Source organism: Microcebus murinus, chromosome 17 (assembly GCF_040939455.1).
Source record: "Microcebus murinus isolate Inina chromosome 17, M.murinus_Inina_mat1.0, whole genome shotgun sequence".
Classification (NCBI taxonomy): Eukaryota; Metazoa; Chordata; class Mammalia; order Primates; family Cheirogaleidae; genus Microcebus; species Microcebus murinus.
The window spans coordinates 33,594,793-33,620,965 of NC_134120.1; the positions used below are offsets into that span (position 1 = coordinate 33,594,793).

Below are 26,173 nucleotides of genomic sequence, written 5' to 3' on the forward strand. Positions count from 1 at the left end.
CTTTTGTTTTCCTGATTAAGAAGCAATAAGCCCAGGGGGCCATGCCTTAGGCCCTTCTTCTGGGCTGGATTGCAGATGTGAGCCTGGAGCCACAGCAGCCAGCAGCTCCCGAGTGTCAGGGATGAAGCCACTAGGATGGCAGCAGGAATTCCCTGGGAATCATTAGTCCTTAACCCCCATCCACACAGTCTCTGTCACTTGAGGAGCCAGGAAAGGTGGCCAAGCAGGCCCAGCTGGCCCAAATGGAGCCTTTGTACAGATGAGAAAAAGAGAATCCCCCTGCTCCTGGCTGCTGAAACACAGCCCCACAGCAAAAGGCTTGGGAGACGAGCACCACTTGGATTTCAGCCCCGTCCCTGGCAGCCAGTGTCTATGTGTAGCAACCCACCTGTACAGACCTGCGTGGTGGCCCTGCGCCTGACACACCCATTCTCAGTAGAGCTTACACAATGCATACATCCCTGTAAGTCAGGGAGGAGCAAGCCACTGAGCATCCTCAGATCATGGGGAGAGCTGTCCCCACAGAGGATTCTACACATTTGCAGAGCACTTCCACCCTCATCATGAACGAAAGAGTAAAAATTAAAGTAATAACTGAATATGAATTATGCAATCTCTGGGTGTTAGCAAAGGGGTGTTTTTAAACTGCTGTTTCTCACAATTAAAATAAATCTCCATATGATGCTACTGAACCCTCAAGTGTCTTCTGGTTAGTTCTGCACAAGATGGGGGGTGGGGCAGGTGGGGGTGTCCAAACCTCGCCTTCCCTCTTGCACCAACCTACAGTAACACATGTAAGAGCCAACCCAATCTCCCTGTGCTCAGGACACGTCTGTGTCTAAGGATTAACATGCATCAATTCTGACCCATTTCAACTGTTCTTCTGGGCCAAAGGCCCAGATCAGCTGTAGTGAACTTCACTAGGTCCTCCATGAGGTCCTATGACGAGCTGTTATGGTCCACCCTTCTTTCCCAAAGCTTCTCATTCTCGTGCCTCCTTCTCCACTCCCGCCTCCTCCACTGGGCCTGACCACCCAGCATCCAGAGCAGCCCACCCCAGCCTCATGTATCCAGTCTCTTCTCTCTCCAACCCCTCCATCCTACTCTTGCTAGAAGTCTTCCACTGACACTTTTCTTTATTGCGTTTCTCTGATCAGAAAGCCATAGGGATTGCAAATTGTTTGAAATTATAAAATTAGGAAACTGGTCAATGATGGGAAGGGGATACAAAGCAGAGGTCCTTGTGAAGGTTCAAAAAGGCAAATGCTCTGATGGCATCTAGAAGGAGAGGGTGAGATGTGACAGGGCAGAGGTAGGACAGGGGCAAGAAGAGGGGAGGTGGAAACATTTCTAGTGGGAAATCAGAAAGTTGTTCTGCATTTGATAGGGGACCAAGCAGACAGCCCCCCAAAACACACAATAAAGCCTGAAACATCTTGAATTATCTTCCACCTAAAGAAAATAATGTTTTCTTGAGAGAAATAAAGGAAGACCTGGATAAATGAGAAACATCATGGTCTTGGATAAGAAGTTTCAATATCATAAGGATGCCAGTTATTTCTCATCTAATAGATCTATTGAAAGTAATCTTATCAAAATTCCAATAAGACCTATTTTTGGAATTAGAAAAAAATTCTAAAGTTAATATAAAAAATATACATACAAAAATTAATATTCTTAAAAGGTAGAGTTATATATAATATCTACCCGATCAACTATAAACTGTATAGCACAGGCACTAGAATAGCTGGCATGAAAGAACAGAATAGAATGATAGCAGAATAGAAAAAGCTTATACCATGGTCCAGGACATTCCAACAGAGACACCAAGATTAGTGACTCAGAATCTAGCATAAAAGATCAATTTCTAATATGGAACCTCCAATCAAGGGCTAATATCCAGAATCCACAAAGAACTCAAACGAATCAGCAAGAAAAAAAAAAAAAACCAAACTACCCCATTAAAAAGTGGGAAAAAGACATGAGAAATTTTTCAAAAGTAGACAAATGGCCAACAAACACATGAAAAATTTTGCTCAATGTCGCTAATCATCAGGCAAGTGCGAATTAAAACCACAATGAGATATCACCTTACCCCTGTTAGAATGGGTTTTATTAAAAAGTCCAAAAACAATAGATGCTAGCATGGATGCAGAGAGGCAGGAACGCTTATACACTGTTGGTGGGACTGCAAATTAGTACAGCCCCTATGGAAAATAGTATGGCAATTTCTCAAAGAACTAAAAGTAGACCTACCATTCGATCCAGCAATTCCACTAACTGGGTACCTAACTCAAAGGAAAATAAGTAATTTTATTAAAAACACATCTCCCCTCGAATGTTTATAGAGCACAATTCACAACTGCAAAGATGTGGAATCAACCCAAGTGCCCATCAATTTGCGAGTGGACTAACAAAATGTGGCATATGTATACCATGAAGTACTACTCAGCCATAAAAAACGATGAATTAATGCCTTTTACAGCAATTTGGATGGAACCGGAGACCATTATCCTAAGTGAAGTATCTCAAGAATGGAAAAACAAATACCACATGTCCTTTCTAATATAAATTGGGACTAACCGAGGGGCACACATGTGCACAGAGGGAAGTAAAAGTCATTGAAAATCAAGCAGGGGGAAAGGGGAGGAGCAGAAACCTACCTAACGGGTACCATGAACACTATTCAGGTGATGGGCACACTTACAGCCCTGACACAACAAAAACATCTGTATCCTCTTAAGATTTTGAAATTTTTAAAAAAGTAACTTTAAGTTAAACAAACCAATATAGTGGGTGAACATCGTGACAGACTGGACCGACTGTCATGTTCCTTCTTAGTTAGAGAAAAGGCCAGGAGAAAGCAGGAACACAGGCCTGGGTGGGAGCGGCCAAAGATCAGCATGGCGGGAGCACACCGCACCCCGGAGCCCCCTTGCGGCCTGGGTACGTCTCCACCTGCTGCCTGGAATCTCAAGGTACCATCAGTGACCGCCCAAGACGCCAAACCCTGCGCAGACGCAGAGGAGGCTGGGAAACAAGCTCAATCCTCCTCAGTCTCTTCCCATGTTTATTATTGTCTCTCTTCGATACATATCCCATGGCCTTCAAGAGGCATTTTCCGAGCACCTGTTAGGTGCCGAGTCCTCAAGCGGGAATATTTCCACGGGGACTAACAAAATACCTGTGGCGAGCTGGGAGGTCTCTGACACTGTGGTCAGTAGTGAAGCAAGGGGAAATTAGCATTTCTTAGTTCTTTGATAAAAGGTCAAGCAGCCGAACCTCTGCCCTCTTCCTCAGCGAGTTCCAAGAACTGTCGAGGAGGAAGGGACACTGGAAGGACGTTCCTGTGGGCTCAGGCTCCAGGTACAGGGGCTGGCTGGAGGTGAAAACAGGAGCAACCACCTCTGCACAGGTCAGCGAAAGGGTGGCTTGTGGCAGCATGGGGGAGACCATGGCCGGGCTCTCTCTGAACGTGCTACTTTCCCAGATACGTCCAGGAGTGCTCAAGGGAAAAGAGGAACTTGATCCCTGGTTCCAGAAAGCCTAGTTAAGCTGAGCTCTTACAGCAGGGCTCCTCCTTTGAAGCTCCAACTACCGGGAGCCTCCAACATGCCCACGGCAGCCCTTCCCTACCAGAGGAAAGACGTCTCTGGAGCGATGCCTCAGGCCTGAATGCCATGTAGGGCTTTTGTTTCTGACTTGGCCAAGAACACTGCAGGGAGAGGGGCAGGGGCGTGGACAGCCAAGCTGGGCGAGAGACAGAGGTTAGCCTCTGTGGAAAGAAAGGCTGTCCGGGCAAGGAGAGGACTTGCAGGGGGAAGGGGCAGGAAGGAGGTCATTAAAGCAATTCAGCTCCTTTCTCCCCATTTCTCCAAGAGGGGTGAGGGTCCAGCTTCCAGGAAGAGAGACGTGAGCCCCTCCAGGAAGAGGCTTCAAATAGACAGCAGTCGAGGCCAAAAGAGTTACAGGATTTCTGAGAAGCACAGAGGAGGTAGCCGACATTGGCAGCAATTGCTAACTGCCCAGGCTTCGAGGAAGAACTACGACTGTTCCCTGCAGACTCACAGTCACCTGATAGTCGGCCACCTGGGTTGGGGATCTGCTCTCTAGAACCAGCAGCTCCATGAGGTAGGACCCTGTAGATTCAGCCACTCCAAGGGGCAGAAAACCACACATGACGATAGGAATATTTTGCAGAACAGCTAGGCCAAATACTTAGATTCAGCTGGAAAGAAGCACTGCAGAGACACGCATCTGGCCAGGTGGGCCTGGATGCAGCCTCAGTCCCTGACGCAGAGGCGGAGGACGAAATGCCTCACAGGGAGGCGATATTCAAGGTAGCTTTTCGGATAGAACAAATTATTGCCTCCAGGGATGAGTATATTGGAGTCTGCAAGTAAAGACTCAGACCTGCTTCTCAATGGTCACTGCGGGAGGGGGACCACCATGCAAGAGCAGCCACCACCTGACTACAGTTAACATCCCAGGGGAAAGGAAAAGACCTTAACCCCCTCTCACTGTCATTCAGTTTTGGAAAAGAGAAGGCTGAGGATTCAGGCAGCAGTGAGGAAAAGGTGGGAAGGAAAATTCAAATAGTAAACACTAGTCATTAAGCTTAAAGTTTCCTGACATGCTGCCACACAGGATCACCCCACCACATTTTGAAAGAGTAATTTTACTAGAACTAGAGGATATAATATTTAAGAAGTAAATACTCAACACCCAGAACTTGTCACCCCAGAAGGTGCTGTGATTGAAGAGAGAAACTGGGCTACGGACGTGATTTATTAAGACAACTCCCAGAGGACTGGAGAACAGCACTTGGTTGGAGAGTGCTTCCATGAAAGGCCACCAACCCCTGCAAATGCTTCTCAGCATCACTGTCAGACACCCTGGGTCTGGCTCAGCAAGCGCAGAAGTTCTAGAAATGGTAAACCATTCCTCCTCCCTCCCTGCTCACTGCCAAAGGAGTGACGCCACGGGATATTTTCAAAACTGTCTGTTGAGAAAGTGACAGTTACAAATATGCAAAGATACAGAAGTCCCAAAGATGTGACAACTACGGCATTTTCCTAAAGTCTTGAAATAAAGGGAGATTGGGAGATACGTAGCAAAGCATTAAGGCAAAAAACAAAAACTGAAGTCTAAATAAAAGCTGAAAAATCTTTAGTCAGGAATAAAATTGCTTGCCAGAATAGATTTGCCTTATTGCTAAGGAAAAAGTATTAATTTCCTATATTTGTCCTTGAGTCATCTATAGCAGAGGCCAACTGTTAAACTGACTTCCCGTGTTAATTTAGTTTATCTATTACCCTAGGTCAGAGACCTAGGGGAGAGGAAGGGAATGCTCTTAATAATGTTGTTGGCAAAATAGGCATATGCCAGGACCGTCCTGGGCACATGAGGATATATGATCACCCTCCGTAAGTCTCCAGTTTGGAATTTCTAGGTAGAATCCGCGTTCCTGGGGGTTAATGTTAAATAACTTATTCCATTATGTCCTGAACTTGAAGTTAGGGTAGGGAGATTTTTATCTCTTCTCAGGAAAATAAAACTGGCCAGGGGGCATCAGCGTGGGAGAGTGGTGGTTTTCACTTGGAATCAGTTTTTCACAGCCCTGGTTGCACTTTCAAATCCCCAAGGAGCTTTTAAAAATAACCCAGGCCAAGGCTCACCCCCTGACCAATTAAATCATCATCTCCAACTTTTCCTTAAAAGTTGCTGTTATTAGTTTGATAGATTTAGAAACTTCAAGGTAAAGTTAAACAAATTTCTCCAAATCCATTCTGGATTACCAACCTCCCCCCAACTCCCATGAAAAACCTAATGAATTCGAGAGGATAAGACAGCACAGGGTCTCCAAACTGAGTTCCAATGGTCTGGCTGTCACTTAGGCCTTGACCCTATGGCAGCAGGTAAGATTTCATTAACCCTGATCAGACCAAGGTTGGAAGGGCACTTTCTGGGGCTTCTCAGAATGATGGCAAGCCCATGGAGGGTCCCTCTCTGTACCCACAGGGGCTTTCTGCCCTGACTTCTTTCTCTGGGGTCCTTAACTCTCTCCTATGTGATTCACCACATCTTAGGCCAGCAGCAGAAACAGAACATGATGAAACTTAGCACAGGACCTCTGTCCCCCTCCATAAAGCACAATAAAAGTCATCCCATTAAAAAAAAACTATTAATACATATTTCCTGCTAGGACAGAAAAGTAGATCCACTTCCAGAAACTATTTTGAAAGAAAACCCCAAAGCAGATCTTTTGGTCTTATTTTCACTGACTGGTATCTGGCCTCATGAATCTTTGTTTTGGGGTGACTTAGTCACACCATGCTTTAAAACTCTGGTCTCGTGTTAGTTTTCTGGTGGAAACTAAAACCAATTCTCTTTGTTTTGTGCTGATTTGTAAAGTCTATTTCATTTTACTTTTGTTGAGCTCTATTGTGTTCAATAAAAATATTTCTACGAGCCAGAATTCGGAAGAGGCTGTTTACACTGCATTTTATGAAAATCACACCCGAGGATTAGAAACAGAAGGGAAACTGGTGATATCTGTATTGGTAACACATACAAGATGCATTCAACTATCCAGGGTGATGTGTTTTAATCCTAATTTGCATTCTTACCTTTTGTAACATTTTGTAAATTAGCTCCTGTTCACATTTCCTATCCCAAAACACAAAGGTAGGGACCCCTGGGTCTCACAGAACATTCTAAAATCAGGTTGGTAAACTTTTCCATATATTACTTTTCTCTAAAGCTCCCACCCTATAAACACGTTTATCCCTTAGCTAGGCAAGGGACAAATGACCTTCTAAGAGGTCACTACATGCTTCAGGCAAGAATGGAATTTGGGCTACTGAGAGGGCAGAGGTTGGAATCTTATCACCAACCAAATAGGCCACAGTGGGACCACGAAAAGGAGGGAGGGAGGTGAACTAATCATTTTGGATCTTCTCTGGGAAACTTTTAACCTTGCAATTTCTTTTGCAAAAATGAAGTTAGAAGTGCCTTTACTACCATACTCCATTTCATTCCTCCTAACCTCAGTCAAGGGGCAGAGTCTCCCCCAGCAACCTGCAAGGGTGATGCGCTACCTCTCAAGCCTAGAGGCACGGCCAGCCCAATGGGCACGAACGAAGGGAGAGGAAGAGGAGACCAGCCAAATAGGTCAGTGGGCTAGAGGGCAGTGTCAGCGTGTCCGGATGTGGGTAGCTCCTGGCAACCACAGTCTTAATCCTGGCTGGCCTTCTCCTAAACGTCAGGCTGACTACAGGAATTAGAAAGGGGCTCAGCACCACCTGTCACCATCCCAGACACTCAGGACGCAGCCACACCAAGAGCAGGTGTCTCACACCCCTTTCCTACGCATTATTTTCCAGAGGACAGAAGCCAGGTCTACTTTTAATTGAAGGAAAGGGCTGACTGGGCATCATTGTTTACACTGGATCATAGCAGTTTGGATTTATGAAAAAGCAAGCTCTAGCTCTGTCTGGAGGGGATTCCTGAGGCTAGAAACATTCAGGCCTTCACTGAGACGGGGCAGAAACAGACACCGGGGTAAATGCCATCCAGCAAAGAACAGCAGGTAGTTTAAGAAGCCCCTGCACGTGTTTCAAACGGAAGTTGATCAATTACACCTCCCCTAACTGGCCTTTCAGCATCACGCAGCAGGACAGGCACGAACTCTGGGTTCCCTGTGTAGGACATTTGTGTTCTGAGGTTGCCACACATACTTTTTGATTCAGAACTGGGTGTGACTGGCAGGTCTGGGAGGCTGACCCAGGCAGCTCACCCACAAAGATGATAAGTGGCTGAAGCAACACAGAGAGAAGTAATTCACGATAATAAGCCCTTGTGTGTTTATTCTAAATTGTGCCTTACAAAGTGCTTTCTCATACCGTCAGTTCTTGAGGAGAGAGGATAGCCTTAAACGTGTTTTAAAACTGGAATATGCCCAGAATCTAAGTGGTTTTAAAAAGCCAGTTCTTTAAGAGATGTAAAGCAGACTCTATTCATGCAGTGAGTCATTAGAAATAAAAGCTGTGATCCAGCATCTTACAGTTTTTTTTATCAGTGTTTGCTAGCCATGACTTAACCTTTGATGCCCCAAAATTTCATGTGCAGTGTTTCCCACTGATAAAAGTGGATTTAATCATCTCCATTAATACCACAGCCAGCAGTGCCTACAGGATTCCCAAACACTTATGAAAAATAGTAAATCTAGATGCATGTGTAATGTTTTCGGGATGCTAAATCTATGGCTATTGGAAAACATCCAGATAGTTGCAGTATGCTGGCTAAGCCAGGAGATTAGCCAAAGAAGTGTCACTTGGATTACTGCCTTTGCGAAAGCAATGGGTGGTTACAGCTGAAGTTCAAACCACTATCGACCAAAATCAATGAAGGTAAGATTAAATGAACATATCCATGGTGTTTGGTAAGTCAGCAAGTCCACTTTCCTCTAGCTAACATCAACATCTGTTATTGGGGCTGGGCGTGGTACTTGACACCTCTAATCCTGGCACTTTGGGTGGCAGAGATGGGAGGATGTCTTGAGGCCAGGAACTGAGACCAGCCTGGGGAACACAGAGAGACCCCATCGCTATAAAAAGTTAAAAAAAAATATAGGCATGATGGCATGTACCTGTAGTCTCAGTTACTTGGAAGGCTGAGGCAGGAGCATTGCCTGAGCCCAGGAGTTGGAGGTCACAGTAAGCTATGATCATGTCATTGCACTGCAGCCTGGGCAACAGAGCAAGACTCTGTCTCTAAAAGAAAACACAATCTGCTATTGGGCTATGCTGACATTCCTTAGCTTTTCCTCAGGATTATCTGGTTCCGTGAAATCTCCTTTGCCTAATGTTAGTAGGCCGGTGTCTTACACTTAGCACAAAGAATACTATATTAAAGATGAGATTTTTACACCAATGGACTTTTCACCAAATAGCAAAAGCAACACAAAGAAGAGCATTTTATACAAAACACATCTCTTTAGCCCCACCCAACTGCAAATCAAGAAGCATGCTGGAGGCTGGCAGTACCTTTGTGACAGACAGTTCCTTGGATTTAGACTCAAACAGGTGCTCCAGTCTGGAAGTGTCCACCTTAATGGGTTCCAGTTTTGACCACAGGAATTCTCTGCAGCGTCGGTTGTTTTTACACGGCCACTCAAAAGGCCGGACTTCATTCCAGAACAAACGGATGGTCTTCTTTTTCTTGGTGAACGTGGGCTGACCCCTGGGTACCTGGGACCACCCTAAGCCCTGAGGAGCGTTGAACACTGGAGGAGGAGGGGCCAATAAATTACCGGGGATGGGAGGGGGAGGCACGCTGTCCAACAGGGGGGGAGGGGGTGGGGGCGGCAGACCCAGGAAGGTGGGTGGGGGTGGGGGAGGTGGCCCGGGGGCCTCCCTGTGACCCAGGTCCACGTCCAGGACATCGATGTCGTCCTCCTCTCCCAGGTCGGTGAAATCCATGTCTTGGATTCTGAGTTCCCTCGGGTTGGCCATGAGCTGGTCCCAGATGTAATCAGCCTCTGTCTTCAGCTGTGCCGGTGCTGTCTCCGATACCTTGTCATTGGGCTCAGCATCAGGGGAGATGGACCCTCTCCCCAGGTCCCCACTGTTGAATTTCTCCGCAAATGCTTTCACGCTGCCCCGATTGTCCAAACAGCCAACGTCCACCCTTCTGATGCTCTCATCCTGGGCCTGCGAGTTGGCCTGCAGGGTGGAAACCCTGGTGGCGAGGCTGGTGACCGCCTCTGCCTCCTGCTGGGTCCTTGTGGCCTCGCCGTCCCCCGGGGACTTTCTGTTATGGGCATACAGCATGTCCAGCATGAACCGTTTGCTGGTGAGGATGTCGCCACACTGTCCATTTACACCCGCATCCTGGACCCCCGCGGACCACAAACCTGAAAGCACACAGGAGGGAAAAAATGAGAAAGTGGCAAAGGGGCCGTACTTTTGCAGGAAAACTAGGCAGGAAGTGAACTTGACACTTCCTACACAGGGATGACTTCTGAGAACACGCTGAAATAAAGCAATCAATGCAAAAGGTGGCCCTGGTTGATAAGACATTCTTAACCAAGAAGAGACACTGCTTTACAATCCTGAAGACCCCCACCGGGACCCAGGACTGTGTCAGGTAAGACGCTGTTCCTGGCTCCCACCTGGGCTCGTGGAAGAAACTTTCCTTCCCTTTCCTGCCCACCCATGACAGCCGGTCAGGACTCACCTAGCCGCAGGGAGCTAAGGGGCCTCTGTCCTAACTGGACACAGGGAGCCAAGGAAGCCACTCCCTGGCCCATGGCAGGTATTGGAGAGGCTGCAGGGTTACCTCTGTTCCTCTCCCCCCCATCTGGAATCTGCACCAGTACAGCTCAAAGTGCTGGGGAGACACACAAAATGCCCGTGGTTGTGCTTTAAGTTCACAATTACTAGTCTCCGGCCACTCCTTCTAGACAACCTTTCATACCCCGCCTCCCTGCCCATCGCATCCTCAGGAACAGCCTTGCTTCCTGGTTCACCAACTGAACAGGTGTAGTCAGGAGAGATCTTCCAGAGTCCCCCCCTCCCCCCTGCACCCCAGCCCATGGGGTCCCTCCCGTGACCCCTCATAGCAGGGGCCAACTGTTCCACCCGTGAATCAGGAGCCCGCCCCAGTGATTATCTGCCCCGCATCTCCCATGACCCTCCCACTAGATCCTTCCTTCTGGCATATAAACACACATGTCATTACCATATAATGGTTTTTAAAATAACCATCTTAAAACAGCAAAACCTCCCTTGGCCCCACTTAACAGCCATCACCCGACTTTTCTCCCTTCTTTTAAAGTGAAACTGCTTATAGGAATTGTTTTGCTCATTTGTTTCACTCTCTCCTGGACTCAGCCGAATCGAGCTTTTGCTCCCACCACCCTTCAAGGCTGCTCCTTTCCAGGTGACCGGGGACTTGCACGCTGAGCTGGACACAGCCCTTCCTTCCCTCCCTCCCGCACACATGCTTCCAGGCTTCCAGGACTCGCGCCTGGTTTGCTTCCTTCTTCCTGGGGTCTCCTTTCCAGTCTCCCTTGCCGGTTCCTCCTTATCTTTAACCTTTCACTGTCCTTGGACCTCACCCCTGCATCCACACTCACTCTCCAGACTCTGTCTCGTCCAGTCTCGGGGCTTTACCTTCCATCTGTAAATGGCTCTTCCTCCCCACCCCTCGTGAAGCTGCGTTTCCTGCGGTCCTCTGCCGTCTCAGCTAAGGCAGCTTCATCCTTCTTGCTGCCAATTACAGAAACTTCACCGTCATCCTTGACTCCTCCTGTTCCTTCACCCTCTGCATCCAGTGTAGCTGGGCGTCCTGCCAGCTGCACCTTCGTGTCATACCCAGAATCCACCTGCTTTTCGCAGCACGTCTGGTCTGCTGCCACAGCCCTGGACTGTGTGGGCTCCAGCCTGTGGTACTGCAGGGACACCCCAGGTGGGCCCCTCTGCTTCCACCCTTGCCTGTGACAGTCAGTGCTTACCCTAACATGCCACGTGATGTTACTAAAATGTCTGATCACATAAGCCTTCTCATGAGAGGAAAAGCCAATGACATGACATTCACAAGGCCTTTTCTTTCATCTCCTGCCACCACCATCCCAGATGCACATACATAAACCTTCTCAGCTATAGCAGCTTCTTCCCGTTCCTAGAACTCACCAGGCATGATCCGGTTTCGGGGACTTTGCCCCTCCTGGGACAAACTGCATCCAGTTAATCGCACCATTTGCTTTTTGACCTTCCTTTAGGTCTCTGCTCAAATCGTCTCTTCTCAGTGAAGTCTCACTCGACCACCTTAATTAAAATTGTGCAACCCTTCCCTCCCACACTGCACATCCTCCTTCCCTGCTTGTTTTCCATCAGAGCACTGATTACTTTCTCATCCTCCATGCATTTCATTCATGTTATTGTCCACCTTTGCCCCATCACTGGAATGTTTATAACTTCTCACCAAATTGCCTTCTTTGTGAGACGTAAACTGTATGAGAACAGGATTCGGGTTAGTTCCGCTCACTGTCGGATCCCCAACATGTAGAACAACCGAATGAGTGAAGGCCTGGTCAAGGAGTGTTATTCCTCTGGGGCTGCTTCCTTGGGGCTGGCAGGGCCGTGCGGTGGGCACCTTCAGCAGGTAAGCTCCTCCAGATATGCAGGGAGACCCAGGCCACAGAGTTCAGCATGTGGAGTTCCACTCAGCCAAAGGAGAGCCCCCAGTACGCTGAGGGTGGACACTGGCTGTCACTTGGCCCTGCCTTGAGCTCAGAGGTGGCATTTATCAGGGGAGCACGAGGTCCCCCTGGGGCTCTGTTCCTTCCAACGGAGCTTTGTTCTCTGTCCTTGGCTTAGCAGCCTAACCTGACCAGGGGACCTTAGGCCTCCCTCAATACCAGAACAAAGAGCTCTTGTACCCTCTTTTAGGTTTTACAAACAAAACAAACTTAGGAAATAACCACTGTCAAAGAGAGATGAGATGGCACTCTAGAATAAGACTGAAAAATCTTGTTATGGGAAGTTTCCACTACTGGTCAGACCACCCCACAAACTGTGAGACGAGTTTGACGCCAGGAGGCCACAGCAGATAAAGTGGCTGAGACCTTCTCAACAGAGGGCCACATTCTTTCTCCATTTACTGGGAAATGTTAGCATCTTCTTATTTTGGCAAGAGGGAAAAGAGCGTAATCAGGTAGTATCTTTAAACGCCGGGTTTCTCATTTATCCTCTTCATTTGTCTTCTTTTTATCATTTTGTAGTGTCCCTCTTTGTCCTTAGTAATTTCCTTTGCTCTGAAGTCTACTTTATCTGATATTAATATAGCCACTCCTGCTTTTCTCAGATTAACGATTGCATCATTTATCTTTTCTCAATTTCTAACTTGTAATCCCATGTCATTATGTTAGAAAAGAGTTTTGTTCAAACAGCAAATAATTAGGTCATAATTTTTTTTTTTTTGTCTACTCTGCCAATCTCCTTCTTGTAATTTAAAGTAATTACCGATGTGTTAGGACGTAAGTCTGCCATTATAATTGTCTTCTTTGTTCCTTTTGCTTCAGTTCCTATTTCTCCTTTCTTGGTCTCCTGTGGGTAACTTGAACTTTTGTTTTTTTACCTTTCATTTATTAAAAAAAATATTTTATTTTCACATAATAGATGCACATATTTTTAGGGTACATGTGATAATACATTAATATCACTTGTAAAGATCAAATTAGTATAAGTGGGACATGTATCACCTTACGTATTGTCTTTTCTTTATGCTATACACATTTGAATTATCCTCTTCTAGCTATTTTGGAATATATTAATACAATAGATTATACAATAGTCACCCTATGGATCTATAACAAACTAGATTTCTTCTATCAAACTGTATATTTATAACCATCAACCTCCCTGCATCCCCCCTTCAACATTTTTTAGAATTTAATTTTGATTTATTTATAATGTTTTAAAGTACATTGATTCATATAGTTTTCTTAGTAGTGGCTCTAGGTATTAAAATAAGCACACTAACTTATAGTCTAATAGCATTGATGTTTTACCACTTCAAGTGAAGTGTGGAAAACTTACTCCTATACAGATCCCTTTAACTTCCCTTTTTAAATATAATTGTCTTAAAGTATTTCTTCTACATAGAGCAGTACATCAAATGGTATTACAATTTTTGCTTCTACCATCAAGTATGATTTAGGAAACTCAGGAGAAGAAAGTCTATTTTATTTACCCCTATTTTCCTTCATTCTGTTGTCCTATCTTTCCTGACGTTCCAAGCCTTCTGTCCTTTCCTTTCTGTTTAGAGAAAATTTTCTTTAGCCATTCTTTGAGGATAGGTCTGCTAGGGAGACATTCTCTTAGTTTTTTTTAATCTGAAATGTCTTGCTTTCCCTTCATTCTTTAAGGAGACTTATGTTGGATATGGAATTCATGCCCTTGCAGAAGACTGTGTCCCTTCCTGCTGACCCCCACATGCTGTCACCAGCAGGCTGCTGTCATCTGAACTGGTGTCCCCAGTCGGTGACACGTCTCTTTCTTCACTCTTTCAAAGCTTCTTTGTGGTCTTTGGTTTTCAGAACTTTCATTATTATTTGTCTTGGTGTGGGTGTCTCTGGATTTACCCTTTTTAGGGTTTGCTCAGCTTCTTAACTCCGTAAGTTTATATCTTTTTGACACACTTGGCAAGCTTTTGGCCATTATCTCTTCAAAGATATTTTTGTATCACTGCACTCACCCTTTTTCCTCTCCTACTTGGACTCCAATAAACTGGATGTCAGATCTAGTCTTCTAGTCCCATAGATCTCTGTGGCTCTGTTCATTTTTTTTTTATTTCGGCATATTATAGGGGTACAGATTTTAAGGTTTCAATCTGTTCATTTTTTTTTTAGTCTATTTTTTCTGTTATTCAGATTTGGTAATTTCTACTGACCTGTTTTTTATTTCACCTGTTTTGATCATTTCCTTTGTTTTGGTTATTATGTTTTTCAGTTCTATAATTTCCCTTTGGTTCGTTTTGTATCTTCTACTTTTCACTAAGATATTTCCCCATGTACAGAATCATCATTACGATGGCTGCTTTGTCACCTGATTCCAATGTTTGGCTCATCTTGGTATTGGCATCTGTTAATTGTATTTTCCCATTCAAGTTGTGACTTCCCTAGTCCTTGATGTGAGTGATTTTCTATTGTATCCTGGACATTTGGAGCATTATAGAATTTAGATCCTATTTCATCTTCTCTTTTAGCAAGTAGTCACCCTTTTTAGGTGTAGCATACAGGTCTTTGTGGAGCTAGATGTTCAGCTCCCTGCTGTCACCATCCCAGCAAGATATGGGGAGGACACATTCTTGCTGGGATGTGTCCTCAGGGAGGAAGGTCAGTGCTACCATACCTTGGTCCCACTGGCATCTTCCCAGGGAAACCTGACTACCTACCCACATTGCCTTCAAGCAAAGGTGCAGGCTCAGCTCCCTATTGGTCCCCGTAGACTCTGGGTCAGATTTTCCATTAGTGCTTGTCTAGGATAGGCCAAGTATTTAAGAGCCAGAAAGGTTTCTGTTCCGTTAGGCCATCCTTTTCCTAATCATTGGCTAGTGGAATAGGCTTTACTTGGAGTTTCACTGCCATGTTGTTCACGTCTTAGGATTCCTAGAAAGTCCACTTTCCTCTTCCCATGTTACGAAGTCCTCCTATGATTGACTGTTCTGCTATTCCAAGGGGGTGGGTATATTGGTTGTGAGAGAGAGGACCAAGCAGGAATGGAGCTTCCCCATCTCGGCCAGACACCTCTTCATTCATTAATTCGGCTATGGTTTTGTGAGACCCTACTCTATATGCTCTGGGCACCCAGCTAGGAAATGAGGATTCACAATGAATAAGGGACATCCCCTTCCTCGCAAAGCTGACATTCGAGTGGTGGCAAAGGACAATTACACAAGTAATCACGACAATGTGTAATGAATGCTATGATAATAAAGCTTCTCATACTAATGCCACAGTGTAAGATGTGAAACCAAGAAAAATTAAATTATATAACCGGAAAATGTTGAGACTTTTTCAAATCCTACAAATTCATTTTTGACATAATCATTACAAATAAAATTGGAAATCCTTTCAATTGTCCCTAAGGTTCCTTTGTGATTTAATTGACAACGTTCTGAAAAGAGCTATTTTGACATAGCTGCCCTGACTCCAGACCTGTTAACGGTGCCTGTGAGCAGTGAGATATTTTAGGATCCAACAAGCTACAGCAAATAAACATGACCAAATCCTTTAACAGCACTGGGTAAAGCAGAAAAATAACTGTGAAGCCCCAATTCCTGATTCTATACACTTGGACATTACCCACTTTTGGTAGAAAGTCAATGGTTCTTCACTGGGAACAGAGTCTCCATTTTTGGAAAGTTGTCCTTATTTGGAAGAATATTGGACAATCTGATCCAAGAAAGTTCTGTTGCCTGGCTTATTTTTATTAACCCAACTCGTTGATATGTTTCAGCTAAATCCAGTTATGATGAATGATTCCTAAAGCTATTCTTAATAAATAAAACATGACGTAAGGCCAACCTGACCAAAAAGACTTCCCCTACACCCTGTATTGTGACCATAATTCTATTAATGTGAATGATACTAGAAGAATTTAGGAGACTAACTGTAATCTGACTTTGACAGAAATTAAATGAAATCAGTATATATAACACCTATTAACACATATATCTTCAACCAAATGAAGACACAAGATTTTTAGTACAATTATTCTTAAGATGTAAACTAGAGAAGTCTTTAGTCCTCCTTTTTCTGCTGCATCATAGTGACCAGCAATATAGAGAATATAGCCTAGTAGTACATTCTAACTGGGAAAAACTCAAATAGTAACTATTTTAGACTAGGCCACTGGTTGACAGGTGTACTGGGAGACACTGTGGTTTCATTAATTCACTCAATTTTCATTCACTCATCCATGCTTCCAAGTCAATGTATTCTTAATCTGGGAACTAACAAGTCATTCGTGAGTCGGGGCACTAGCTGTCAGGCCTCTGTGCAGATTTTGTGCTGCCCTTTGGGCCCGAGATGTAGGCTTCTTAAGTGTGTCACTCATATGTAACTTAACGAAGGGTGGCCCATAAGACATGACTCCAGGGACAAGGAGTGTTCATTGAGGAAGGTGGAATTCTACCACCCTGAGAGCATGCAAGTTGTGGGTAGGAATGTGGGTAAGGTGTTGCAGACCATTTACAATTCCTATAACCTCCATGGCACCCTCCCCAAGTCCTTGATGAGGTTCTTCTAGGCCAAACCTATAATCTAACATTCTACTTGATCCCTAACTATAAAGTTTCCACCCACAGGAGAAATGAATGAATCTTAAGTATAATGCCAAAAAGATATACTTCCATAAGGAAAAGCATGTATTTTGTAATAAACAAAAGAACAGTCTTTAGTATAGTGTAGACTACTACTTAAATTATGTATATTCCAATAGAGCATATGAGGTTGACCTCGGCACACTGTCAATCTCAGACTCTCATTCCATTCGTTCTAACAAATCTGACCTGATCTGAAATGTTCAGTCATAATGATTTAACACACTTCACTTAAAAAAATATTTTAAAGGAGCAGGTAAGATGACATGGAGGAGCAGATAAGATGACATGGCTGTAAACTTAAATCAGGAACTGAGAAAAGCTGCACTTACTATTATTGACAATGAAACAATTAGAGGGAGATGAGTTTCTCTTTCAGGGCTTATTTTTCAGGAAGAGCCGTCATTACTCGGCCCTTCCTCCCACCTGTGGAAGTTATAGATGCCACAGCGTGGCAGGGGGCTTGGGGCCACCTTCCTATGTGGCGGGAGGCTGCTGGCCCACAGTGTGGCCGCATTCCTCCTCTTGGACACTGGGTGACACAGCGGGCGAGTGGGCTGGCCCAGCAGGTCACCTGAGAGGCCACCCTGCGGACAGGCTGCTAGCAAATCAGGCCTGCACCCCAGGCTTCCCTGGACCATGCAGATTGAGACAAGAGGCTTCATTTACCAGTCGCCCTGTCCCCGGAGAGCTTGTCCTCCTTCTCCTCCCTCTCCAACGTGCTGCTGGAGGACGAGATGCTGGAGGCGGAGCAGTTGTCGCGCTCGTTCACCCCCTCGTTCTGCCTCTCTTTTTCACTGAGGGAGGCTCTTTCTTCCGGCTCCAACGCCTGCTCCACCTCGCTCTCCACGCCCCCGTGGGCACCGGCTATGTCCTGGCTGGCTTCATCGGCAACCTGCCCCGCCTCTGCCTCCGGTCCTGGTTCTGCCTCTGGTTCAGCCTCAGGATGCCCGGCACTGGCTGGTGGAGACACAATGGAGAACACGTTGGCAACAGAGGCTTCCCAGAAGTGTCAAGTGAAGTGTAAGAGTGAATGTGAGACTGATTTCTCTGTGCTGTTCTGTGGTGGGCAGAAGTCTAGAGATGGCCCCCAAGGCTCCTGTCCCCTGGTTATTCTGCCAAACACTAATGGAGGCACCGCTGCAAAGGGATTATGCAGATGACATGAAAATTCCTTGTTGGTTCATCTTAAAATAGGGAGATTAACCATGTGGGCCTGATCCAATCGGGCTAGCTTTTAAAAGCAGAGTGTTTTCAAATTAGCAGCAAAAAAGTGAGATTGATTAGAGGCATGAGAAGGATCCAACACAACAGTGCCGGGTTGAAGATGGAGGGGGCCATGAGACAGGGAATGCAGGTGGCCTCTAGCAGGTGAGAACCACCTCTGGTCAACAGCCAGTGCAGAATAAAGACTGCAATTCCACAAGCACAAGGAAGTGGATTCTGCCAACACCCTGAATGAGGCTGGAGGTGGACTCCTCCCAGAATCTCAGATAAGAAGAGCCCAGCCAGCCATGGCCTTGATTTTGGGCCTTATGACAGCTGACAGCCAGGGCCGAGAACCCAGTTCGGCCCTGCGCTAAACTTCTGGCCTACAGAAACTGTAAGATAAAAAATGGGGGTTGTTTCAAATAGCTATGTCTCTGGCAATTTGGTTCACAGCAATAAAAATCTAATACATGGCCTTTTTGTCTCTAGAGGAAAAGAGAAACAAAATCCATGATGAATCAAGCTGATGAGCACGTACGTAGTAGCCTTGTGTTTTCTGAAATCAGTGACTAAACCAATAAAGTCCATCACCCTTTGTTTGGATTATGTTTGCTCATAATGTGAAGTTAGTTCAGATTTTGAGAATATTTAGAAGAATCACTCCTGGTAACAGGACTATTTGCAAAGCTATCAAGATAGGGGATCTGATGCTCATCCCGAGGTAAAATGCTCATGTTCACACTCATGATTGTCGAGTGCAGGGAATGGCACAATCTGGCTTACACATGTTATTTGCTGAGCAAAACTCTCAGCTGTGAGCTGTGGATGCATAGCATAGTGATTGAAAATACACCGAATCTTGAGCCAGCTGCCACATGGGAAGGCCAGAGGAGGATGGGTCACCCCTGAGGGTACTGTCCCAGGGCTGGGCAAAGCCACACTGCCAGAACATGCACTTGAGCCCTAGGTAGACACTGCTCAAAGCAATACAGAAACTCAGGCAGGGTTTGCACATGGCAGAGGCTGGAAGGTCTCTGTCCAGACCCCCATAAGAACGTGCAGACCAGGGAGACGTCCTGCTGGCTCGGGTAAGGGGCACAGCTGGTGACAGGGCATGCAGAGCTGGCCCCACAGCAGGCTGGGCACTGACATTACTAAGAGGGAGAGAGACACTCGGGCCTCCTTGGACAGGGGTTCCAGCAGCCCTCAGCTTCCCACCAAGAAGTCATTCTGCCAGGACTCACGGGCCAGCACACCTGGCCTCTCCTCTGTTCTCAGACTCTGAGGTTGAGTCAGGGAGTTAGCCGGGCAAGGAAGGAAGCCATGAGATGATAAAACACCAGGCTTTCCTTATGTTCCTGGGTAACATCCAAACACCACAGGGAAGAAAAGCTCCTCTGTGGGAATGTCCCCATGTGCTCGTCAGGTAGGAACCGGAAGTGGAGGAGTGAGGGCTGCTCCCTTGCTCACACACTATGGGTCTTCTGCTGGGGACTCTAGCCTCGTGCAGCAAGCTGCTTCCAGGGGTGACCTGAGGGCCTCTGCCACCAAGTGGCCACCTCTGTAGGGAAGGTTTCGGGACCTGGCGACATGCGGGCAGAGTTTTCAGACGGAGACACATTGGCTGGCAGTAACAGGAGGAAGCCAAAGGACACAAAATCTTGAGCCTCTGTGCTTGAGAATGGGCATGTTGGACACTTTTCCTTAAAAGCAAAAACTGGGCTGGGGAACGGGAAAGAGGGAACGTGCCCCTCAGAAAAATTCCCTGTGGTACTGAAGGAATTTTTATGGTAATTTCTTTTTCATCTGATAATAGAGTATTTAGCAAAGAGATACAAAACCCCATTAGTTTTACGAGCATGGCAAGAGCACAGCCTTAGTAATGGCAGTGTCATCATCTGGTTGACAAAGAGCACATGTTGTTATACACATGTACTTCAGAATAGCCACATCAAAATGAAAATGTGTTTCCAACAGCCTAGCATGTGGTGCAGATTGGAGGTTTAGTTGGTGAGCATATGGCAGACACCAACGAGGGTCCTTACTGGTGGCTTTATCACAGACAAGGAGACAGGTCAGCTGGCTGCCAGGAGCCTGTGTCTACTCACTACCCCCAGGAGTCGGTGCAGACTCAGCAGAAGGATCCGTGACTGACGGCTGTCTGATTTCAGCCTGCACGTGCGCACTGCGTGTTTCATGCTAGTCAGGGACCACCTGGACAGGTATGGCAATGGACACGCTAGTTCTGGAAAAGCCACGCTTTCTTGGGAATAAACAGTATGATTTCATCTCAATACATTAGGGCCAAACTTCATGGGATCAATTTAAATTTGTGGTTCCAACTACTGGGATGGTTTCTTCCTTCCCTTCCTTCCTTCCTTCTTTTCCCTCCCTCCGCTCCCTTCCCTCCCCCTCCCTCCCCCCTCCCTTCCTCCCCCTCCCTCCCTCCCTTCCTCCCCCTCCCTCCCTCCACTCCCTTCCCTCCCCCTCCCTCCCTTCCTTCCTTCCTTTCTCTCTTTCTCCCTTTCCCTTCTCTCTCTCTTTTTTCTTTCTCTTCTTTTTTTTATTTTCTTTTACAATGGCCGGGAGGTAGTTGTTTCCACAACTGCCTCTGGCCTGAATACATGACTCAGCGTCCCCAGGATCTGACTGCAGACCTGTGGCGGGTGAGGCCATCCTAATGATGAACCAATTAAATACTCATCACAGACATTCAAGTCAATCCAAACAGCCAGGGTCCACAGCAGTGCCCTTCTCAGGCTGTCTTAATCAAACACAGGAGCAACAAGGGCAAAAGGTGCCCGAGGGCCAAGACCTTGCCTTCCTCTCCTGTTGAGAGCCCCCAGTGTGGTCCTGGGACCAGCACCTGCCCACAACATTCTCACCCGGAAAGTGCCCAGGACGGCCCAGAGACTCCACAGTCAATTCCAGAACATTTCTCCTCCCCTTTCCCCTTCCCTTTAGTCAGGACCTCCCTCACCAACACCGTCTTCTACACACCACTGTTCTTTTTCAGTCACTGTCCCTAGGTCAGGCCTGCTGCCCTTTGACAGAAACAAGGAGAAGTATCATTTACCCTCACCAAGTCCTCAGGAAACAGGAGAAATCATATAAATCTGTGGGAAAAGTCCTCAAGGGAACCAAGGTCTATTTCAACACCTAGAGATGAAAACAATGTTCGCAATTTCTCACTGTTAACAGTCCCCGAATTTAACGAGCCTTTCTCTGGCTTAACGTTGGTGTCAGTGGTGACAGTCACAGTGACACATAGGACAGAACCAGCTCTGTCATCATGGAGGTCACAGAGGAGCAAAGAAATGTGATCCTGAACGTCCTGCTTGGCCTCTGCCCCGCAAAGCGGGCGAGCCCCACCACCAATGGCACCAGGAAATCCTAGCCTCTCAACTACCACCGGACACAATAAAAAACATGTGTAAGTGTCATGGATCTTTTAAGATCAATAGCATGGTGCAACAGGAAGGCATGGCAAGGGTCTTTGGCAAGGCCTGAGAAGGGACGTAAGTCTCTGTGCCAAAATGACATTTCAGCACAATCTCCAAGGATGAAAAGGTGTTAAAATGGGAAAAAGTGGTCACAAGAATGTTCTGGCCAGAGGTAGGAGCACACAAGGAGACCTGGAGCCCATGTGTGCTGGAAGAAATGAAAGATCTTTGGTATGACGAGCTCGGAGAGTGAGAGGAGGCTGTCTGTCTGTCTGGGGTTAGGGTAATACGCCTTGTGTGCTGAGGTCAGGACCTGGGACTTCACCCTAAGGGCAGTAATGGCTGCTTCAGATGGAGACAGGCCACATTTCACCCTGTCTGAGGTGACCCCTGCTGACCCCTTGCCTACCTCTGCGGCACAGGCAAACCAGGCTGCCCGCTGGCAACAGCTCAGGTGCCCTCGAGCTGTCGTGTGAGCAGCTCTCCTAGTCCACATGAAATTAACAGTAATCCGGGAACAAACTCTGCAGACAGAGACTGAGGAGTAAGAGGTGAATGCCAATCAAGGGAGTGTGAGAGAAGACGAAAATGAATAAAAACACAGCACCACTGGAATCCCACACGGGTAAGGGTCTGAGACTCTAGACAGCAGGAAGACATTCCCCATCCCAGATACCAACTCAGGGAGAAAATGTGTTTACGTTAGAGGGGAGCAGGGAGTTCAGAATGATCATTCAGGAATGATTACTGAGCGCTTCGCAGGAAGCACCTTCTGAGACCCTCACGATCTCTCTATGGGGAGGGCTCTGCAATCGCCCTCAGGAAGCCCAGGCTGGGGGAGAACTGCAAAGGCTGGGCCCAGGTGGCCGAGCGGGGAGGGACAGGGTGTGCGCTCCCAAGCCCGGAAGGCCCCTGCAGCACTATCTTTGGGGCAGGCTAGGAAAGACTGTAATAAACAGGAGCGGTCAGGGCTCTCCACACTTGTCCACAACCACGTGGCAAGGAGGAAGGTCACAAAGATCTGACTACATCTCCTGGGCGGCGCGAGGGAGGAGGGGAACTGCGAGAAGGGCTCGGGCCAGGTGCCCAGGATCCCTTCTCCCGGCGGTGGGCGTGAGTTTGGAAATGAACGGAAGACATGGCAAGGAAAGCTTGGCAACAGTAAGGGCGTCCAGAACTGGGATCTCTGTCTTCCTGGCCCTCAGCCAGAGAGCGCAGACTGATGGGATCTCGGCATCGCCAGAATGCACTTAGCGAAGACTAGAAAAATGTATTTGGCCAGAACCTGCACTGACCTGATTCAGACGGGGCTTTAAATTAGATTTTAAGGCTGGAATAGAGAAAATACAAGGGAGGAGGGGGAAAAAATCTAAACGATCTAAATCTAAAAAATCCTAAATGAAAGGATATGGGAATGGACAATTTATGCAAGGCGGAAGAAGTGTTTAGTAATACGAAGGAAGAGGTCCGAGGTACCCTCAGAAGGATGTGACAGGGAATTGGGCCATCGCCATTCTGTGGGGAAAGACCCATAACCAGAACACAGCCACTAACAGGCATTCTCTGTCCTACAGAAATAGATGTCGCAGGAGAGAGAGGGGCTGGGGGGCCAGGATGGGACCCATCGACACGAGAACCCAGGGAAGGAGGGAAAACCGAAATTTTTCTTGAGAGAATATGAAAGTCCGCCCCATCAGAGGGTGAATGTGACTGGTGCTTTCCTCGTGCAGATCACAACGCCGGGACAGAAACGAGGGGAAGAACCGGCCCGAGGATTCCGGTAGCTCCTGCCCGGGCCAGGCCGGCAGGGCAGACGATCACTTGTACGGTCCCGGGCTTTTGGAGTGTCAAAAAAAATGCCACCAACTCCTCATCTGGTCCTGAAAACCTTGCTGGACATCAGGACCTGCCTGGTCTTAAGTAAATGAAGTAAAACTCGAAGTTACTATGTACCAAGTGCCTTCTACACGCAGACGCCGTGCTAGGAACCACAGTCTGTTACCCTATTTAGTTCCCACAACCACGATATGAAGATTAACATCCCCACGTGGGAAATGAGAACACATGTTCAGAGAGGTTAAGCAGCTTGCCCAGGACTACACAGCAGGCTTGCCTCCTCTGAGACTGCTCCTCGGCCCGTTCTCCGTGCCGCGCAGTGCCCTAGGCGCTGTCCTCCACAGAGAGGACCGCCCACACGTGGCCGCCTCCTACTTTCAGACGGGCCCACTCCTGCAGGGGCCAGCAAAGGCAAGAGGAAGCAGAGGCTGGAGTGTTCATGCCCCTGCCACTGTTTGTCCTGTGGTCTCCCCTCTCCCGGCCACAGCCCTTAGCGAGCCCCAGTCATTCACCAAGTGTCTTCAGGACAGCGGTGGGAACAGTGTTTATGGCTGCCTGTTGCTGCTAGTCTCGGAGTTCTTTGATGGCCCCTTAACCCTGGGGCTCCTCATACCTTTGCAGACGGACACTACATCGAACACCTTCAGTGACCCCCTGGGCCAACAGGACCTCTCTGATAAGCAGAACTTATGCCAACAGAGCTGGGATTTGAACCCTGAGTAGCCTGACCCAAAAGCCCAGGCTGTTAATCACCGTGCCACACTGTGTGGTGGGTGGCTTAAGCCACGGAGGAGGAATATATAATCAGCCCTGAAATAATAAAATCCCAACAGACGGTGGGCAGGATCGTCTCTGCTTTCATCCATGTCCCCGACAGCTGAGTCCAGAGTGGCCAATTAGACTCTCTTCTCATGCAATTTTTCTTTGAAGAGATAAATTGCTGGTAGAAAGATCTGAACTTAATAAGTCTTTGGGTGGCTTCAGTGGATTTCAGTCTGTGGTAGCGTCTCGATGACTTTGCCAGGACTTGGATTTCTGGCAGGTCTTAGGAAACCAAGGGCTGGGCCAGCCAGTTCTATAATAGTCGCTCCAAACTGCGTTGATTCCAGCGACCTCCCCAGTTCAGAGCTAATAACTAACACCATTGACTTTAGACTTGTGGTTTAATCACATAAAGCTGAAAAAGGTCCCAAGAGAAAAGACTCACAACTTTGAAAATTCTTTAGGTTTTTTGCCTTTGGTGTTAGGCCAGTTCTTGCTAAGCTGTTCACTCAGTCATTCTAGAGCAGGGTTTCTCAGCCTGAGTACTATGGATATTGCAGGTAGGATGATTCCTTGTTGTGAGCAGCTGTCCCACTCACTGTAGGATTTAGTGGCATCCTGGGCTTTCGCTCACTAGAGGCCTGTAACACCAGCCCTACTCCCTCCTCTGGCCATGGTGACAACCAAAAATGCCTCCAGACACTGCTAAATGTCCCCTGGAGGGCAAAATTGCCCCAGTTGAGAATCACTGCTCTATAGGAATAGTTTCGTTTGGCTGGCTACACACTCAGCTACACAAAAGAAAATACCTTGTCCCCTGCAAAAATGCTGATTCAGCAGATTAATTAATTTGTATATCTTAAAAATGAAGCCCAGCTTTGTCCTCAAATTTCAGAGCTAGATTTTCCAAACAGGTCCAGGGCTAAGCCACTGCTTAAGAGGACAACTACACATGGTCAAAATTACCTTCGAAAGTCCCTTTGGAAAGCAATACTTTATAGATCCCATAACCACCCTCCATGGTTCCAACAATCAAGGATTTTGTTTAGCTTCAGTGGAACTCAGTAAGTGGTACTGGGCTTGCACTCATGGGCTGTGTTACCCCCAGATGCAAATCTCTTTCTAAAATGAGATTTGATGCAGCAATTTTTTCATACTACAAGGGGCTCATTGGAGTCCAGAATGACACAAGGAAAAAACAGATCCATGTCCCTTGTGCCATGCTCACTCACGGACGTGCACTTGAGTTGCATGTTGGGCAGGACTAAAAGCACTGTTTAAATTAAAATTTCCATTCCCCCTTCTTGTCCCTCTGATTATGCTTCTGATCATATCATATATATATTAAATGACTCTACTGTAGTATCAGATAGGGTTAAAAAGTCAGTTTTAGGTCCAATTATTCTAATATTGATCACATATAGTGTGAATATTCTATTTCACATTATAAACAGATAGTAAGAAGTAGTTTAAGATTATTGCATCATTTATTCCTGTATCATCATCTTGAACCTCAACCAAATGACCCTAAATATCAACCGTATGAAAGATTACCTTTACTAACAATTAGAAGTTATGAAAACATATCTTTTCTAAAGTCAGATAGACAGGTCTTACCTTGGTTCAAAATAGTGTCAAACACGATCAACTCCAATACTCATTTGTCCTTGTCCAGCAAGGTTAGTGGAGCTCCTGTATTAACTAGACACTCATTTTATTATAAGAACAAATAGCAGACAAGCCTTTGCTCAAGAATGAAGACACTGTCTGATTCTAAACTAGCAATGCCTTTCCACAGCCCCTCTAGCTCTTGTCAAGTATCAAAAAGAAATATCAACGACTTCAAAACAAAAAAACTGCTATTTTGGAAGGGATATGTTAGCATTAAAATAGATAGTCCCAAATAACACTTAGTAAATAAATTGAGCTTGAGTTTTTTTGGTCAATTCATTTTTTCAAGTTTACCGGGACATAGTTACTTTTATTAATAATTATAACAGATGGTCTAATACAACTAGTAGCAAAACTCATTT

General features: G+C 46.5%; 1 protein-coding gene across 6 annotated transcripts in view; it reads right to left on the reverse strand.

The window, feature by feature from the left end:
• FHOD3 (formin homology 2 domain containing 3) overlaps window positions 1-26,173 on the reverse strand; it is a 428,752-nt gene that overhangs the window by 40,715 nt on the left and 361,864 nt on the right. For all 6 annotated transcript variants that reach the window (XM_075993495.1, XM_075993494.1, XM_075993491.1 and 3 more), the window contains 2 exons: window positions 17,560-17,850; window positions 9,048-9,916 (listed from right to left, as the gene is read on the reverse strand). In XM_075993495.1, coding sequence (XP_075849610.1) covers window positions 9,048-9,916; window positions 17,560-17,850 — 1,160 coding nt within the window. The remainder of the gene's footprint in view (window positions 1-9,047; window positions 9,917-17,559; window positions 17,851-26,173) is intronic.